This window comes from Monodelphis domestica, chromosome 2, assembly GCF_027887165.1.
Source record: "Monodelphis domestica isolate mMonDom1 chromosome 2, mMonDom1.pri, whole genome shotgun sequence".
Lineage (NCBI taxonomy): Eukaryota > Metazoa > Chordata > Mammalia > Didelphimorphia > Didelphidae > Monodelphis > Monodelphis domestica.
Window position 1 is genome coordinate 374,914,617 of NC_077228.1, and position 20,815 is coordinate 374,935,431.

The 20,815-nt window shown below is 35.2% G+C and overlaps 1 protein-coding gene across 1 annotated transcript in view; it reads left to right on the forward strand.

The window, feature by feature from the left end:
* Window positions 1–20,815, forward strand: part of FIG4 (FIG4 phosphoinositide 5-phosphatase) — a 150,049-nt gene that overhangs the window by 107,707 nt on the left and 21,527 nt on the right. The window contains exons 21-22 of the mRNA XM_007484429.3: window positions 2,812–2,894; window positions 5,094–5,180. Coding sequence (XP_007484491.2) covers window positions 2,812–2,894; window positions 5,094–5,180 — 170 coding nt within the window. The remainder of the gene's footprint in view (window positions 1–2,811; window positions 2,895–5,093; window positions 5,181–20,815) is intronic.

Consider the following 20,815-nt stretch of genomic DNA (forward strand, 5'->3'; position numbering starts at 1 on the left):
CATTAAAAATTTTTTTTCAATTCAACCAACATATATTAAGTACTTACTGTATGCCAGAGACTGTACTAGGCCATTGTTCTAAGAGTCATGTCCAACTCTTTGTGACCCCATATCAGAGTTTTCTGGGCAAAGATCCTGGAGTGGTTCGCATTTTCTTCTCTAGTTCATTTTATAGATGAGGGAACTGAGAAAAGAGGGTTAAGTGATTTACCCAGAGTCACACAGCTAGTGTGTAAAGCTGGATTTGAACTCAGGAAGATGAATTTTCTTGATTCCAGGCCTGGCGCACTATCCACTATGCCACTTCTCCACTGTACTAGACACTGGGGCCTAAAAAGAAAGCCATAAGGCAGTGTTTGTTCTCAAGGAGATTATATTCTAAAGAACTTAAGGAGAGCAAATTTTATTCTTTTGGGGATAGGCTTGTTTTTTTTAAAGAAAATTAAGCACATTTCTTTATGACCATACTATATATGTTAGCCTGTACGAAAAGCTATTTAAAACTAAGGGAAAATCAGTCCATGGAAAATGATCAGAATGATTAATGGAAGAGTATTAAATATGCAATTATGGTAATTGCCTTTTAAAATTTGCGCTATAGTTCATCTGCATATAATCTATTTTAGACAAGAATTGAACAAGAATTATACATATTCTATTATTTTTTTCATCAGAATAAGACTTAAATTACTTTGTATATGTATTCATGATAAAGTATAACTCTCCAGATTGCTATATTAACTATTCCCTTTAACTGCTGGTTCAGGTGTTATAGTAAGAAAAGCTTCCTTTTTCCCTTTGCCAAGTTCTTTAAATTTGTATGTTTGTGTTATTTGTCAACATAAGATAACTCCCTCCATCAATGTAACCCTAACTAGTTTATGAATTATTAGGTGAATTCCAAGATGTGGCCTGGGATATGGTGAGGTTGTGTTGTATTTTGAGTGAAAAGCATATCTCAGAAGTATCAGAGAAAACACTGAGTTTTACTGACTCCAAGTCTAATGTTCTGTTGACTCTACCCTCCTCTCTCTATTAAATTAGGGCCTGCCCCCAATTCACTACAAATATGAATCTAATCTATCTGAATTTTGTATTTGAATGGTGACGAGTACCTCTGTGTTTTCCCTTTCTTGACTTAATTCTATTTTAGAATAAGCCTCCATTTCATCCTTCAGTGGACAGTCACATCCAATCCCTATATGCTTATGCAAGGCCAACCTGGCTGTCTCAGAAGTTAACAGCAAATTAGCACATTAGAAAGTCTCTTTCCCAATTTACAACAAATTGCTCTCAATTCTGTGTGATATATGTACTCATGGGAAATGGGTTGTATTCAGAAGCTCAACTTGGCCCATAAATGTGTAATTTTTAGTGTGCCACTTAATACTTAAACTTGCAACAGTGTCTAGAATAAATATTTTATCAATGTGAATTCTAAATCCAATGGATTCTTCTTTTCAAAACAATAGTATAAATCAAAGTTTCTATTATTGTTATTTATAATAGATTACATTAGCCTAGTACTTCACAGTTCACAAACACTTTAATTACAACAACCCTATGAGGAAGGCTGTAAAAGTATTATTAACCACATTTTCAGATCAGGAAATCAAGGGTCAGTATATTGATGTTACTTGTCCATGTCCATAGAGCAATGAAGGGTCAAAACTGGAACTCAAACCTAGGACCTCTGACTAGTTCTCTTCCTACTATAGCTGTTAATAGGTGAATTATGTGGTTCTTATTGTAAAATAATAACTTATCAGATAACTCCAAGTATTTGAATTTTTATATTTTTGCAGTAGCAGTCATAATATTAAAATTTTGTGATTCTAAAACTGAGATTTTTATTGCAAAAGAGAAAAGATAGAAGGCAGCTCGGTATCTCAGTGGATTGAGAGCCAGGCCTCGAGATGGGAGGTCCTAGGTTCAAATCTCACCTAAGATACTTCCCAAATGTGTGATCCTGGGCAAGTCACTTAACCCCCATTGCCTAGCCCTTACCACTCTTCTGCCTTGGAACCAATACACAGTATTGATTCCAACAAGATGTGAGGTAAGGGAAAAAAAAAAGAGAAAAGAAATAGAATAAATGTTACTTGATAAATTAAGATAGCTTTTCATTTTTGTAACATGCTCAGAAAAAAAAAAGTATCAATAGGCTTTAAGAGACTTTTCTGCCATTTTTTATAAATTTCTTATGCCAGCTTACTTTAATACTTCAACATATATGCAATTTGATGAAATTGTAGTAGGTATTCTTTCCACCAACAAATCACAATCATTTTCAGTTCTTAGTAATTGGTATTTGTGGTCAGAAAAATTCCTTTCCATGGGGATCCAGCTTAATCGTGATGAGTAATTCTGAATGTAATCGTGTTGGTCCTTTGACAAACAGCCTGTTGTTAGGACTCTGCTTGAAATCTTTGGCAGGACCTGGCTAGGCTTTACACTCTATTCATGTAGTCCCTAAGAATATAGGTTACTTGTATACCCGAGTGAGGCATAAGAGCAGAACTTCCATGAAGAATTAGTCCAAAATCATTAATAAGAGTTCCTCCAGCGTTTTTCTACATCAACTAATGGAAAGAATTTGTCTTAATTTGGGGCTTTTTTCCCTCTAAGTAAATTGTCGGGAAATCTTGTTCTATTATTTTCAGTAGAAAAGTTACACAAACAAATAAAAGTTGTAGTGCTTTTGTAAAAATTTTCCCTGTAAAAATTTTCTAGCAGAAGTTGGCAATCATTAGAATCCTGAAATTCTAAAAAGACTCACTGAGATCATCTTTTTTCTCCCCACAACCCCAGAATTTAGTGCAACCTATGAAAGATGTTTATGGGATTAACCTTTCAGATGTACCTTCAGAAGATGATCTCTCTGTTTATACAAGGTAAGGTACTTCAGTAATAATCAAATATTTATTAAGTGCAATGCACTGGGTTAGGTTCTGGGGTTATGAGAGTGGTAATCTCTGCCATCCAGAAGCTTCAAGTTAGAGGAGCTGTGTGTGTGTGTGTGTGTGGGGGTGGATTGGGGGGAGAGGAAGCCAGATTGCCAAATCATGACCTTGTTAGGAAGACTAGAGAGGCTTTGGGGCAGAGTGGAGAGAAAGCAGTCTTGGGGATGGGGAGACCTGTACTCAAGTCTCACCTTGGACACATATTGATAGGGTAAATCCTGAACAAGTTACTTAACCACCCAATGTCACACTCTAGGCAACCCAGTGAGTGCTGATCTGCTAAGGCTGTGCTAATGAAATCAGAGTTCATATCATCATTGATTTAGAGGTAAAAGAGTCCTTAAAAGCCATAGAATGTAACTCCCTCATTTTATAGATTAAGAAACTGGGGCCCAGGGAAGTTAAGTGATTTACTCAGGGCCACACAGCTAAGTTTCTTAGTTGGCATTTGAACCCAAGTCTTCTTGCCTTCAAGTCCAATGCTCTATTCCCTATCCTATGCTACCTCTCCTGGATCACAGTTCTTTTTCCCTCAAATGAGGCAGAAGAATGGGTATGAAGTACTATGAAAAGGAGAACCATGGGTTTCAAAAGTAAATTGAAGTCTCCATGGAGGAGATAGCTCCTGAGTCTTGAAAGAAGTGAAATATTTTAATGAGCTGTACTGTAGAGGAAGCACATTACAGAAATAGGATTTGATTAGCTTGACTGCCACAGAGAGGAGAGGAGGCAGCCCAAGAAGAGACTGAAAAGTATTTCTGGGGGCAGCTGGGTGGCTCAGTGGGATTGAGAGCCAGGCCTAGAGATGGGTGGTCCTAGGTTCAAATCTGGCCTCAGACACTTCCCAACTGGATGGGAAATCCATATCTTAGTACTGGTTCCCAGGCAGAAGAACAGTAAGGGCTAGCTCAGGGCACACAACTAGAAAGTGTTTGAGGCCAGATTTGAACGCAGTATCTCTCATTTTTAGACCTGCCTCTATCCAATGATCCACCTTAATTAGCTGTCTCTCATGTGTTTACATTTCTAGCACACAGCTCTGGACTTTATTCTAGGTGTAAATATAATGATATTTCTGTTAATGAAGGTTCTGAAAACAAAGATCCTTATAGTAGAGTGGAACAGGTCAGAGAGGTATTGGGGCAAGATCCAGCATCCTCAGCACTGACTTGCTATGGTGAAGTCAGCACCTTGGCTGTGTCAAGCACCACAGAGGTTGAAAGGATGCCCAGCTGGGCCCCTTACAGCCTAGGGCAGTGACAGCGCTGCCTCTCCAGCCTCCCCAATACTTTATGCAGGGTCATCTCCATCCATAGAGGTAGTAGTCCTCTTTTGTGAAGCTAAGAGCCCTGGGCAGGCATGTTCAAAATTTCATAGAACTAAATAAGAAAGACAGGGTGGTTTAGTGAAAAGAGCAAAAGGCCAAGTTGTTCAACTTAATCACTTTGTGAATGAGGTAGGTCACTGCCTTCCTCGATGTTTTCTTTTAAACTCTTTCCTTTTTAGTATCAATTCTAAGACAGAAGAATAGCAAGGACTAGGCATTTGGGGTAATGTGTATGTGACTCACCCAGAGTCACACAATTAGGAAGTGTCCAAGGCCACATTTGAACTCACCACCTCCTGGATTTAGGCTTTTTGCTCTATACAGTGTGCTACCTAGCTGCCCCCTTCATTGGCAGTTTTTTTGAACCCTTACCTTTCATCTTAGAGTCAATACTGTGTATTGGTTCTAAGGCAGAAGAGCAGTGAGGATTGGACAATAAAGGTTAAGTGACTTGCCCAGGTTCACATGGCTAGGAAGTGTCTGTGGCTAGATTTGAACCCAGGACTTCCCACCTCTATATCTGGCTCATAATCCTTTGAGCAGCCCTAGTTACTTTCAAGGCTTACTTTTTTAAAGTGTCTCCCTTACTCTCCACTCCTCTTTCCCCTGTCCGCCAATCCCTGCAACCCACTATGAGAAGGGAGAACAGTTTAAATATGATTATTTTATATGAAATGATGACTATTTGGCATGCACTACTGAAACAATTATGTTACTATAATCTTAAAGAAAACCTCATTTTTCTTTTCCTACTGATATTGCAAGTAATTCTTTCTCTTATGTCTATTCATTGCAATCTGTAGATTTGTTCAACTGGGGCAGCATCAACACAAGCAAGACAAGAATAACCAGCAGCATTGTTCTAAGCACTTAGATGGAGTTATAAAATTGTAAGTACTGTGTGGTTTTGAGCAAACATACACATCTGTTTCTTAAAAGAAGGTCTGGCCATAAGACTGCTAAAATGCAGTGCCCGTACCTCATTGTACCTGGAAAGAAACAAGTGGGATTGCTGTGTGGTCACAGGGAGAAGGAGAAGCAGAGTTTAAGTTCAAGTGAGTACTTCAGGAATGGGAGAAATTGATGGAAATTGCTTCCCACTGATTGGAGGCAATTAAAGTGACTCTTTTGGCCCTAGAAATAGACTCCTCAGCTAGATGATAGACTTCTTGAGTTCTTAGAGACTGATTTTTCTATTAATTTTGTATGTCCCATAGCATCTGGTATCTTGGTGAGATAAGCACTGGATTTGGAATTAAGGACCTGGATCCAGTTTCAGCTCTGTTACTTATTAGCTCTGTAACCCTAGCCAACTTAATTCACTTTTTCTGGGCCTCAGTTTCCCCATCTCTAAAATGGTAGAGTTGTATAAGAGACTCATAAGATTCCCTTTGTTTCTAAATCTGAGTGTTTGTGGAATGAATCCAACAGGGGCCCATTACCTTTGACATTCTTGTAAGCTCCTACTGCTCAAGTATAATAACTTTGAAGAGTCCAGTAAAATATTTAGAGATAGGAGAGTATAAATGTAATTTTAAAATATAATGTATATACTAGGCTATTTTTTTGAGCTAGGCTTTTTTTCTTTCTTTCCACTAATTAGAACACGATGTTACTTTTATAAGACCTAAGATAGGCAAATCTTTTTCTATTCCCATACTAGATATTTTTCAGGCTTACAACACCTTGTATTGGAAGAGAGCTGAAACCATGTTAGAGAATCAGAGAATGAACGATCCTGAAGAAATCTTAAGATATGACCTAATTGGTCATGGTTTCAGGGTTTATTTAAACCACCTCCCATAATATGATGGTAGTTAGTGTCTCAATTTTTTCCTAAAAAAAATAATCTACCCAACTAGTTCTAAGTTCCTACAGGGCAGGGATTGTGTTTTGTACTTTTTAAGCTTGAAACAGTGCTGTGCACATATTGGATACTCAGTTTTTTGCTTAATGCACTTATTTCTATATGATCCCTAGACCATTTCTTTTTTTGCTATCCAATTTCATAATTTTAGCAAGTCAATTCCATACATGCAGAGACTGCTCTTTTTTTTCTTGAGTAGAGAGGGGCATATAGAATTATATTTTAAGTGGGGAGCATATGGATCATATTATTGAATAAATTAAAACTGATGTTGTTAAACCAAGAGTTCATTGAAATTTTAAAAAACTGAGGCCAACTATTAGGTAGTTTGTCTCAATTTTTTAAAAGCCTCTTTTTTCTTTTTTAACTAACAGTACAATTTTCAAGGAACAGAACTAGTGATAATAGTGATGAGATGGCTTAGCTTTAGTTCTTTAGAATCAGATCCTAATTTGTTTTGTGGTTGAGATTACAATTGCTACTTTTGAATTCTTTTTAAAGACTTGTAGCATTCACTTTTTAGTTTCCTAGAACAAATAAAAACCATGAGGAACTTTTAGTCTTTAAAGCTTTGCTATTCGATTAGTAAAAAAAAAAAATCCTAGCATTAGTGTGTTTGTTACAATTTCTTCAGATAGGTAACAAGAAAGCCTCAAGAGCGTAAGTATGTTGTCATGGCAACAACCCCTTTTCTGTATGCTTCAAAATGAAGCCACAAACCTGGGACCTTACATGGTTGGCTATTCATTTTAAAATGTATTGAAATCATGTATGCATTCTAAAGAAAAAAGGAAATCAGATTTAAGTGGAATTTCTTAATTCAAATTCTGGTCACTTTTAAAATGAGAGATAAACTCTCAGCTCATATTTTTTAGAATTTCATAACCCTATCAACATAGTAGTCGTTTTTCAAGATGGATAAGTTTAACTGTCTTCCATTTTTTGGTACATGGGATAAATAAGGCAAAAAATAGTCATTTGAATACTTTATTATCTTGCCTGTGATCATAGAACAAGCCATTTTGGTAAATGGGAAAATAATACAAGTAGCTCAAAAATCTTAGTATGTTTGCTTAAGAATAGTTTTATTGGATAAGAAGTCATCAGCAATCATGTAGGGATCCAGCTGCTCCTAGTAGCATGACTGACATCAAGTTAATGGAGAGGTTGGCCTGAAAGAAAGTCTGAAGATTGCACAGACCTGATCAACAAATGCTGCTGGAGCTTTCCAGAAGAATCTATTATACTTGGTGGGTCACAAGTCTTACTGAGAATGGAAATGGAGTCCAAAGTGAATGATGTACACACTGCCAACCCAACTCAGGATTAAATTTCATTCACATTTTCTAAATTACAGTTTACCCTTCACTATGTATACCAATAGTTGAATAAGGAGAAACCACCCTAACTTAAAATGCTTACTCATTGAGACCAAATTTTAGATCCAGAGCAAATGGCAATTTACAATATTGTGTTAGGTATATTGCTTGGTTTTTACTCTATTTTTATTAAGTATAGAGAATACCTTTTGGGGGGAAATTCTTTTTATTAGACATAACTTACAATGTAAGAAGAATATAGTCAGAAATGAAGGTGATAGAGAAACAAATGCTATTGATATAAAATGTAGCAAGTCAAAAATATGATAAAACATATATTCTTAGTCAAATGCCTGTTATGGTGTTCAGTTAGCTGGTAATCCCCCCAAATGGGGCATTGAAATGTTAAATGGCTTTTTCAGAGCCATTTGGAAAGAGGGGGACTTGAATAGCTCCTTTTATACAATGAATAAATAGGCAAATCTATAAATATCTTAAATGCAGGAAGGATCCAATCAGATTTTAACTTAAAGAGTACAAACTCCATCTTGTGTGGCCATATGTACTCTTCTCCATTTTGTTGTTTTTTCTGTTGTTCACTGACTTAAATAAATAAATTATCTATTGTTCGATATGTATGTGTTCATAATTAATCAACATCTTTTTATTTTAAGAACAGAAAACTCTGACATTTATTCATCCCTCTTCCAACTAGGCTGAAACCAAGTCCTCCCTCCTCCCTCCTTGGAAAGTCTCTAAACTTTGCTCTAGTTAGAAATTGGAATATTTATTTTGTATCTTTAATTGTATCCTGTCTGTTTAATTAATTGATCTTTTGGACATGTTTGATGAATTGTTTTGGGGTATAATAAATAATATGCTTGACTCTGTATTTGAGGTTTTTGGACTAACTGAGATTTCCATCGACCATTACTTTTTGACTGCCTCACTAATAAATTACTTGTAACCAAATTGTTCCTCAGTTATTAAATTTTCTTTTACAAGGATCTGGCACTGATAAGGAGATAGTGCTACTTCATCAGAGACTAGAGCAAATTATTTTGTGAACCTTTAAGCATTCTATAAATTTCAGCTGTAACTCTGTGCTTGGTTTACCAAATTATCAGCAGTCATGAATATAATTACATTTTCTGAAAGATAAAATTGTTTATTGAGTTTTCTTCTCTAGAATGTAGCTTGATCTTTGGCACACTGAAAGAATATTCCATTTGAAAGTATTCACACTGCACCTCTACCTTTTTTTGGGGAGGGGTATACATACTAGAATTATTCTGAGCAAAGTTTATTTTCCCCTAATTAAAAAACAGACCTCTGCATTGCTTTTGGATTTAAAGAAAGCTATACCTATCTATGTCTAACTCAGATGTCTCTAGGGCCTTTGCAAGTGCTTTCTAAAATATAATCTTTATTAAAACTCATCTGTATGTTTTTCCCACTTACAAATGGATAGATACATGGAAAAGCTTTGTACTTTTGTAACAGTCCTGAATATTTAGTAATGAGATAATTAATGAATTATAAGGAAAACTCCCCCACGTTTTTTAATGTTTATAAATTCAGCAAATTGCTTCTTGATTGCTCTAGTGATATTCTTCCAATGAGAAAACACCTTTTTACATTTAAATGACAGCTATAATTTTGGAAAAAAAAAGATTTGTGAAGAAAGACAAAATTGATGCTTGTGATGATTTCTTTTCATTTTTCAAACATGAGGAAGTAAAAGCTCTTAATCACATTTATGAGCTCTGAAGGAAATTTAAAATTTTGTATATGAATGCTTGTAGGTCAGTAGATATTGGTAGGTAGTTTTAAAAGTGTTTGCTAAATAACTTTTTGTATATAATATTTTAATAATGAGGAATAGTATTTCTTAATGAATAAGCCTTGGTGACATGAAGATTTTGTTCAGGTCCTAATTCTGACTCAAACTGGCTATGTGGCCTTGTGCCAGTCACTTATATTTTTGGCAACAATGACAAATGATATTATAAATTGCAAAGTAGCAGCCCATCTTCACTTATAGAAGGAATTTCCTTATTGGAAATTCACCATGTTGATGACATCTATGGTTTGGTCCCAAAGTGATAATAATCAATTATTATATTTTTGCTTCTTCCTTTAGCCACAGAGACTATATTTGAGGAATAGAACTTTAATTATATTTTATACCTAGTGATACTTTAATAAATTGTTGTTGATGGAAAGAGGTGTGTTTATCAATAAATGAAAATAGGCTGTGGTGTTATTAGCTCTTTACCTCAGATTTTTTTCAGGAACATTGCTCAGTGATTCTGCATTGTTAAAATGAAGTAAATTTATAAAGACCTGGATATTTTCATTTTCTTCCATGTTTTTCTTTGATTTCTTGATTAATATGTACCCTTATAGATGCATATACTTCCTCCAATGGTCTAGGGAGCAACTCTTCCAGACTTTTTTATCCTATCTGAGCCTTGACCATGCCCCGCCATCAATCCTTGTCAGTAAGCCTACCAGTTATCTTGGCCTTTCTGTGTAGCACACCATCTATTCATTAGTTTATCCTGGCTCTTACTACATTCCTGGCCCCACTTCATTGTTCTGTCATTCATTTTATTGATAATATTTTTATATCACTACATCTGAATTGTTCTTCATTGGTAAAATGCTTTAACTTACTGAAGCCTCAGCTCATATGTCTTAATGCTCTTTTTGTGATCTGCATTTTTCATGATTTGGATAAAGAAATTTCAAACTTTATAACCATATAGCATCACCAGAAAAATATCGCTTGTAAAAAAATCGTGGATCTTGGTTTCAGGGAGAAGCCCTAGGATTGTTAAAAAAAAACTATGAAGTTTCTGAAATTCAATTTCAACCAAAAAAACCTCTCAAAATGTTTCCCATGTAATCAAGGAGGACCCTATAGAAAAGTTGAAAAAACTATCTCCCTCTTTTCTTTGCAAGGTCAGGGTCTATGGCTATGAACAATCACCTATTACAGTCTTGGTAGATATGTGGGTTGGTTTTGCTGAACTGTTATTTTTTTTTCCAGTTTTTCTGTTGGCTATATTAATGGGGGAGGGGGAAAGGATGTATGTAGAAATGAAGTCAATAAAAGCAAAATATATCAATAAACATTTATTTAAAATGTAAAATTGAAACAGTAGTGCTTTCTCTTTGTAATTAGAAAACTAAAGATTTAATTGACTAAATAGTCTCACAGTAAATGTTCAAATACATTTACTTTTTATGATAGTTTAGTGCAAGGAAAAGAAATATGATGATCTCTTAAACCACATCAAATGCTTGACAAAAAGAAAAAGAGTGAAATATTGTCAGACAGGTGGCTTTCTAGCAACTGTTATGAATAGGTGTATCTCAGACACTCAACACAATAATAGCTATGTCACAGGATTCTGGCTTTCCTGCTCATTATTCCAGTGGCCTGTTGGTTGTCTTTGTCTTCAATGTTAGTAAACTACTCATAACAAAGTAATTATTATTTCATGTAGTCTTTTCCTGTTGTAACAAACTGGATTACATGTTTTATTTATAAAATTATAAACATGAATATTTGTAAATAGTTAATATTATAATTGTTAAGGGTTATTTCTAATAAGTGTCTTCAGACTTAGTTAATACTAATGACAATTATTCTTCTCTTTGGTCCTTTAGCTTTTTTTTTAATTTAAAAATTAAGCTATGTGTCTTTTTAAAACTAAATTTGATTTTAAAAATTAACTAAAATATATTTCTTCTCCTTCCTCTTGCTCCATTTCCCACTGAAAAGAAAAAGAAAATGAAAACAAAACCCTTGAACAAATATGAATAGCCAAGTATAACTAATCCTTCTATTAGCCATGTCCAAAAAATATGTTTCATTCTGTACCCTGTGTCCATCACTTATCTGCCAGGAAATAGATAGCATGCTTCATTATCAGGAATTGTGTTTTATTGTGGTGTTAATCAGTTTGAAATGTTTAGAATCTATGTCTTAATAATGCTCCTAATAAGTAAGTCAGTTTATAGAATCTGAACCAGACAGATAACTTTTAGTTCTAAATTATTATCCTATGATATATGTACATATATCTTCTCAATAAGCCACCTAGTAATTGACCCCTTGAGAAGCAGAGATCCATAAGAATTCAACTAAAATTTTGAAGTGATCAGTGATTATTTCTTAAAGTATCTGAAGAAGAGGAAGGTTCCCTAAGAATGGAAAAGATTGTATGTGATACACTTACCAAAAAAAATTTTTTTTAACTTACCAAGGAGACACTGGTGATTATCATGCCTGTTTTCTTATCAATATTAAAATATCTTGAAAATGGTGGATGTACCTATTGAAGATATCCTCAGTGGAAAAAGTGAGAAGTGGAATAAGCACATCTTCATAGGCAATTTTCTAAAACAAATGACATCTTTTCAATCTTGTAAATAATTCACTGGATTTGCAATTTTTTTTATGTGAATCCTCTTTCCAGTACTGTAAATTACAACTCATCCCTGCCTTCTTATATTGTGTGATTCTTATTTTCATCCTCCCATAAATCTTCCATAAAATTGTAAAGAGGTTCCCAGACAGTGTACCAGAAGGGGTCTTTTGCTACATTAGTTTCATATTACAAGGGTACCATTGCAGCATGAAGGGTAAACCATTTTTCATTCATTATTACTAAATGAATGGCCCACTTCCTTTTTCAAGCATATATCAGTAAACCCAAAACATTTATTAAATGCCTTCTATGTGCCAAGCATTGTAGTAGATACTTAGCATATATAGAGAAAAGCAAAACAGTCCTTGCTCAAAGAGTTTACACTTTAATGGAGGAGAAAATTTGTACCTATGTAGGTATATACAAGATACATATAGGAGGGGCAGGCTTTTCATCATTTATGTAGGAATGATGGCATTTGAGTCAAAACTTGAAGTTAGGAATTCCAAGGGAAAGAGATAGGATAAAACATTCCAGGCAGGAAATATTTTATTACTATTTCTTCCTCTTCAAGAGCATTAGCCAAACTGGTTTTCTTATAGTTCCTCATGGATGTCATTCTATCTCTTTTCCCCATAATGGTACATAGGTTGTCCCTTATACCTGGAATATGTGCTCTCTTTCCCTCTACCCCTTTGAATCAATCCTTGGCTTCTTTCAAAACTTAGGTCAACATATTCAGTATTTTTCACCATTCTTTATTATGTTCATCCTTGTTTTGAAACCAACAAATATTAAAATATACCTTAACTTAATTTGGAGGATCTTATTGTTTTCTTTATACATATACATATATATATATATAGTTCCTATATCTTTATCTTCTACAATGGATATTGGCCCATAATTTACTATATCCTTTATGGTAGAGATTTTTTTCTTTATATTCATTGTTGCTGGAGGCCATCATACCCGATTTGCTGACAAGGTCACGGTCTGAGGAAAGGAGATTTGCAAACCAGACCCCAGAATGAGGGCCCCCTGATGATCCCTCTCTGTGACTTCTCTCCTCAAATTTTCCCCAACAATGGACTTATGATTATTATTCTCTTCCCAATACAGGAGAAACAATATGAGAGCAAATACTTATAGGATCTATATATATATATATATATATATACATACATATATATATACCCTACTTTAAGCCCCCTAGGTTATTACCCCCAAAGGATTGCAATTACAGAATTAAAACCCAAAGATTGCTGCCCATGACCCTTCCTTTCTCAAGCACAAGACACGTTCCAAGGCCCTATAATAAACACCGGCCAAAAGCTTGAGTACTATAATGAATCTTTTCCTACAGTTACCACATTCCAATGAATTTGTTGAAACAGAAGCCAAGCAGCATTGCTAGGCATTTCAAAGTAACACAAGAAAAACAGAACTTGTAAATTGAGGAAAACCCCAAAACTCGTCTGCTTTAAGTCCTCACACCTAGATACGAAGATGTTTTGTTGTTCGTCTCCCAAGCAATTATGATTGATAGTGAAAGCTGACCAAAAGTACAATGATCCTCTCAGCAGGTCTAGGGGTACTAACCTACACATGGCTTTATTCACATTAATCATATCTATCACAGAGTGTTGTAGAAACCTACTAAATGATCACAAAATTCTTTGTTGTAGTAACATCACAAGAGTGCTGTTTAGGTGATTTGATAATATCCATCCAAATTGTAGAATGTCACATATGTAGAGAATTGATTGTGTGTATGTATCTGAAAATCTATATAATCAACGAACTATGATACTATGGCAGAGCACTGTTTGTGATGCCTGCATACGTGGGTTAAATGCACGATGTGTCTCATCTCCTTATTCTAACAGTGATGTCACATCTGGGCAGAGGGACCTTGGATCCTCAGAGTGGCCACTAGACAGATCCCCATACATTGTGAGCACTTAAAGGCAGAATGTGTTCTATGAAATAATGTTTTCTATTACCTTTGGATACACAAAATCACCAACTCCTCTAGCTCCCTTATTTACCTTTTCAAGGAGAATTTTCCATTTAGCTCCAGCTTTCTTGTATCTTTCCGTTTCACTGATAGCAAGAATTTCAATATTAACATTATTGATGTGATTCAGTATTCCAGTAGTATGTTTACTCACTAGTGATTAACAAAGATCTCACATTTAGTACCATAATTAAATGAATGTTTGTAGATAATCTAAACTGTGATTCTTAGAGCCCTCTGCCCACCATTTTTTTTTTTGGTAACTCCACTTTCACTGCAGAATCAGAAAGCTTGACAGAACTAAGAGCCATTGTAAAATTTTTCTTTGTTCTATTATTACAAGAAATACAAACAAATAATCATGGAATAGCCAGTTTGTTATAATAATGCTTTCCATACTTAGGCCAGTCTTTAGAAGGCACATCTCAGGAATCTTTAGGACCAAATATAAAACTTTTCTGGCATGGATATGTGCCTACTAATATTGTTCTTCAAAAACGCAGGCTACTGTTATGATGAGGTATCATAGTTAGACTTTTGTGGAAGAATATTTGGGGTAAGGGCCTATGAGATTGTAAGACCAGGTAACTGGAAAGATGGTACTCTTGACAGAAACTGGAAGGTGTCAGATAAAGAGTAGTTTGGGTAGGGAAAAGATACTAAGTTCTGTTTGAGTCATGCTTAGAGGACAACCATTTCAGAATATCCAGTAGGCACTTGGTGACATGTAAATGAAACTCATGAGAGAACCTGGGGCTGAATGTGTAGATAACAGGAGTTATCTTCATAGAAATGATAATTGTAAGATTGTAAGATAGTTTTATGCATAATGCCTGCTGCCTAGTTTGGGAATCTGCATTTAGTATACTCTTAGTGAATGTTTGAGTAAATAGCAAAGCACATTTGAAGTCATATTGCACCCGCTATCATTAGTGTCTCTATTACATCTGGCCTCCAGGAGTACAAGGAAGAGTCATGGATGGGGGACTCAGAGGACCTGGGTTTGAGTGTTGACCCTGCTTCTTACTAGTTGTATGAGTAAGGACAAGTTATGATTTCTTTGGGCCTGTTTCCTCATCTGGATGATTCTAAGATACTGAGATGGCACAAATGCCTATGAGACTAGGTCCCAAACAGAGTTTTCCATAGTAGAAATCTCCTGCAACAGACTCAGGGGGGAAAATACAAAATGAACAGATTGATCCAGTAAGTTGTCTTTACTTTGAGAGAAGCAGTTATATTCTTTGCTGAAGAAAATATCATTGATGGCACACAACATGGTCTGTTTTAATAGGAAAACCTGCCCTGAATAGATAGCTGTGCTCTGTAGCATAACAAGTCTTCCAAGTTTATGATTTAGATCAGTGTGTCCCTTCTGCACACAGTTCAAACTGTTTAAACTGAATTTCCCAGATAGGACAGTGAAAATTAAATGTGCTGATCCATATGGTTGCAGTAACAAACGTAACTCTAAATAAATAGAAATAGCATTTCCTTGTTAAATAGTATAAATAGTATTTACTTTGTAATATATTAGTGAATTCACAATTGTATATACTTTCATCCCTTTATTTTTTACATCCTCATTCTTCAAGTCTCCAACCAAGAAGTAATAGTAAAAACACAAAGATGAATATTAGAAACACCTGGTGAATGACATTTTTCATTTTGTGGTTTTGTCAAAATGATTTGAAATGGGTGACATGCCAATATATCTGGTCCAATTTTTAAAATTGAATTTCTGTAGTAAAGTTTAGAAAAATACATATTTGGGCAGCTAGGTGGCTCATTGAATAGAGAGCTAGATGTAGAGGCAGGAGGTCCTGGGTTCAAATTTGGCCTCAGTACTTCCTAGCTGTGTGATTCTGGGCAAGTCACTTAACCCCCATTGTCTAGCCCTTATTGTTCCTCAGCCTTAAAACTATATAATTCATAATATTGATTCTATGATAGAAAGTAACCATTTATTTAAAAAACAGAAAAGATACATACTTTTGGCTCCCTTATATGTCAGTAATAGTTCCTTTTTTGACATTAGAGCTATCTGCCAACACTATTTTGAGAGGATTCAGATGAAACCTCTGGTTTTCCTAAGGACACATTACTGAGTGCTGGAGTTGAGGGTGCTTCACTCATTGACCAGCTACCCCATATTAGTCTTGTGTAGAGTAGAATTTTAGGGGAGCTTGCACCCCCAGAAATCATTCTAATGAGCAGATAGGAGACTTTGATAGAAGCTTACAGAGAAAATATGGCCTTTATTTAGGAAGTGGTGAGGTGGGGGAGCACTGCTTGAGTAGTCTACCCAAAGCAAGTGTCCAAAGATGTTCACATGAATTCAGAATTTATAGGAATTAAACATAATACTTCTCTTCTTTGTTGTCCACCACCTGTGTGTAATAAAATATCTGTGTATGTCATATTTTCTTTATCTTGTTCTACCTTCCTTAAGTTTTTCTTGGTGCTTCTAAACCAATGGGAGCATTCCATAAGTTTGCAATTTTTAAGTTGCATCAGAATTTAGACACGTCCAAGGCCTTTTAGGCCGAAACGTTTAGGACAGGGAGTTAAGATTGTAATTGTACGGTTTAAAACTTTTCCCATGGGAAGTGGAATAATGTTCCCATGGGAAGAAAAGTGGGGGTGGGATTGGCCACATTAGAAAAGAGTGAATTAAAAGTGTATATTTATGTATAATATATATAGCTGCTTGAAGAGGAGGATTTCTCTACTCCTCATAAGGAGAGATTGGTATCTCCCATCTGAAGGGCATGTAACGTTCACTCATTTTCTCTAGGAAGTTGCCAATCTATGATTACCAATACTATTTCATGTATACTGAGCGATAATGTACAATTTCATCCCATACAGTCTATTAGTGGCTATAAAAAGCATTTGACATTAGCTCAACTTGCATATTATTTAACCAAAGGATTAAACTAGTACTGTTGCCTTTTTCCCCCTTTTATACAGGTAATTTAGTGCCCGTCATGTGCAAGGTACACTAGTAAGTACTAGAGATTCAAAGACTAAATTTTAAAAACAATTCTCTTTCCCTGAAGGAATTTACATTACTAGAAGTACACAAATAAATAGATAAAGACATACACAAATATGTGATTATTTGGGGAGAGAAAACTAATGAGCACAGGGGTCAGGAAAAGCTTCTTGAAAAAAAGAGGTCGCTTGTGAGCCAAGGCTTGAAGAAAGCTAGGAATTCTAAGAGTTACAAATGAGGGTGGAGAGCATTCTAAGCATGGGGAAAGCCTATGCACAGGGAGAAAGACAGGATAGGGGCTGTCATGTACAGACAGTAACAAGTAGTCCAGTTTGTCTGGAACACAGTTTGGGAAAGAAAGAGGGGGAAAAGTCGATGAAGCCTAGAAAGACAGGCTAGAACTTAAAGAAGGGCTTTCAGTTCCAAGCTGAGAAATTTCTCTTCTATCCAGGAGTCAATATTCTTTAGTAGGGGATTAAAATGGTCAGACTTAGTCTGAAGGAAGAGAATTTTGGTAAGTCTGCAGAGGACAGAGTAGGAAAAAGAGGCAGTGAAAGTGGACATCCAGTTAAAGGGTGAGTTGTTTCAGTAGTTCAGGCAGGGGCCATTTCCCTGTCCTCCAATTGCTAGTGATTTCTCCTCCAGTGCTAGTGATCTGACATCTGCTTTGCATATACCCATAGATCATAGGCTTGTCTCTTTCTGTAGAGTGTAAGCTCCTTGAGGACAAGGGCTTTTTCACTTTATCTTTGTAGCTTTAGCACCTTGCACAATGCCTGGCACATACTAGTTATTAATAAGTACATGTTGATTGACATAGAATGAATATGACATTTGTGGAATTGAGAGGTGAGAGCTGGCAGTCACTCTGACCTGGCAAATTTGTATTGAGGAACAGTGAAAGACAATATCTATCAATAAGATAGGTCTGCATCCTATTTTTTGTAAACCAAGATAAAGGTAAGATATTACATATTAGGTACACAGAGCAAAAAAAGAAATGTATTACTCATTATTCCCAAGTTTCTTGATACCCTCCATTCTTTAACCTCTGATTTCTCCCTCCCCAACTTGATATACAAATAATCACAGATTCTCCCAAGATATTCCTGTCCCCTCCACCTGCCTGTCTAGTCCCTTGCCCAGGCACAATTTATTTTTAATGGCTCTCTTTATTCCTCTTTCATCATTGCATATGCTTAAATGCACACATAAACCCAAATACTCATTCAGTTTGCTTGCATTTTTGCTCTCAGTCCTGGTCAGAAAATGATCAGGCTGTCTTCCATTTTGTAGATAGTAGAAGCGGGAGGGAGTAAGAAATAACTTCCTGTACTTGCTAAGTTGCTTTTTTCCTATCTGATGGAAAGAGGATAGAGTTTGCTTGTTGCTTTAATGGTTTCAGAGAGTATACAAAGCAGGAAGCAGATCATTTTTAGGACAGGCAAAGGCTGCTGCTATCCTGCAAAATGTACTTACAGACTGTCCATCTCTAAGGTCAGGATGTGCATATTAGATGTAAATGCCCACATCTCAAGTCATTTTTAGTTTCTAAAAACAGACCATTTCAAGGCTTGATTGAATCTATGGTAAAATGTTTTAATTTTCTTTACTGTTTTTAAAATCAGTTATGTATTATATATGATAAACTTTGGGTAACATGCTCCAAAACATTGTACTGGAGGCTATGATCCTAAAATAATATTGGCATCTAAATGAATGTGTAATTGGCTATACACCCTGGTCTTTCTCATTTGTCTTGGAAGGAAGTGGGAGGCTAGAGAGATTTTGGCATAATTTGGCATAGAGGTCTGCAACTCAGTGAACATTAATTAGGTGCAATATATTAGTCATGTATAAAGATTTCTTTTTCATCTGATTTCAAGTTAGGTAAAATGATATTTTTATTTTAATGGATTTTTTTTTACTTTAAATGTTACGTAATTTAAAATGATAGTTCACTATAAGGCTGAGACAAAGAATATTTAAAGAGAAGGGAGCAAACTGGACAATAAAAAGCTTATTTGCAAGAGTAAATGGCACTGGGGGCAGCTGGGTAGCTCAGTGGATTGAGAGCCAGGTCTAGAGATGGGAGGTCCTAGGTTCAAATCTGGCCTCAGACACTTCCCAGCTGTGTGATCCTGGGCAAGTCACTTGACCCCCATTGCCTAGCCCTTACCACTCTTCTGCCTTGCAGCCAATACACAGTATTGACTCCAAGACAGAAGGTAAGGGTTTAAAAAAAAAGAGTAAATGGCACCTAAACATAATATCCTGTAATGATTTGTATTTCTTGTTTGGTCACAAATTCTTCCCTTATCCATAGATTTGATAGGTACATTTTTCCATGCTCTCTTACTTATGATACCATCCTTTATGTCTAAGTCATTTATTTTGATCTTATCTTGGTGTGTGTGACATGTTATTCTATGTCTTATTTCTGCTATACTTTTTCCCAATTTCTCCAATAATTTTTGTGACATGTTAAGTTCTTACCTCAAAAGCTTAGATCTTTGGGTTTTATCAAAAACTATTTTACTAAGACCATTTACTACTGTATATTACAGACCTAATCCATTTCAATGATCTGCTTCTTTATTTCTTAGGCAGTACCAGATTGTTTTGATGATTACCAATTTAAAATATAATCTGAAATCTAGAACTGCTAGACTGCCTTCCTTCCCTTCCATTAAAAAAAATGGATTCTTGGCCACCAAATGAATTTTGTTACTATTTTTCCTAACTCTATAAAATAATCCTTTGGTAATTTGATTGGTATGTTACTGAATAAGTAAATTAACATAGCTAGAGTTGTCATTTTTATTATATTGGCTCAACCTACCCATGAGCAATTAATGTAATTCCATTTGTTTGTCTTTTCCTAAAAAGTGTTTTGTAATTCTGTTCATATAATCCTAAAGTTTGTCTTTGTAGATAGACTCCCAAGTATTTTATATTTTCTATCATTATTATAAATGGCATTTCCATTTCTCTCTCATTATTGCTTTTTTTTGTAATCTATAGAAATGATGGTTTATATGATGATTTATATGGGCTAATTTTATATCCTGCAACTTTGATGAACTTGTTGATTGTTTCAACTAATTTTCTAGTTGATTCTTTAGGGGTGTCTAAGTAAACCATTATATTATCTGTACAGAGTGATGGTATTGTTTCCTCATTGCCTATTTATTATTTCATTTTTTCCATTTTTTTCCTTATCTTATTGCTATCTAACATTTCTAGTATAATACTGAATAATAATGATGATAATGGACATCCTTGTTTCACTTCTGATCTTATTGGGAAGTTTATCCCCATTGCAGATAATGCTTGTTCATTGTTTTAGATAGATACTGCTTATCATTTTAAGAAAAGTTCCATTGATTACTGTGCTTTCTAGTGTTATTAAATAGAAAAAGGCTTTGCATTTTCTGCATCTATTGATCTTTTTTTGGTTATTTATATGGTCAATTATACTGATAATTTTCTTAATATTGAGCCAGGTATGCATTCCTTATATAAATCTCATTTGGCTATAGTGTTATGATCTTTGTGATAAATTGTTGTAGTCTCCTTGCCAGTATTCTATTTAAAATTTTTACATCAATATTCACTACGAAAATTGATCTTTAATTTTCTTTCACTGTTTTTGTGTGTCATAAAAGGAATAGGTAGGACTCCTATTGTGTAAAATAGATTTCTAAAACCAATTTAAGTGTGTGTTTGTGTATGAATTTGTATACACACATATTTATTTCCCTTTTTGAACCAGTTTAGATTTAAGCATTGCCTGCCCCTCTCCCACCTATTTTACCATCTACTATAAAAACTCTTCTTTGTGTGCCTCTTTTATATGAGTTAATTTTCCCCATTCTT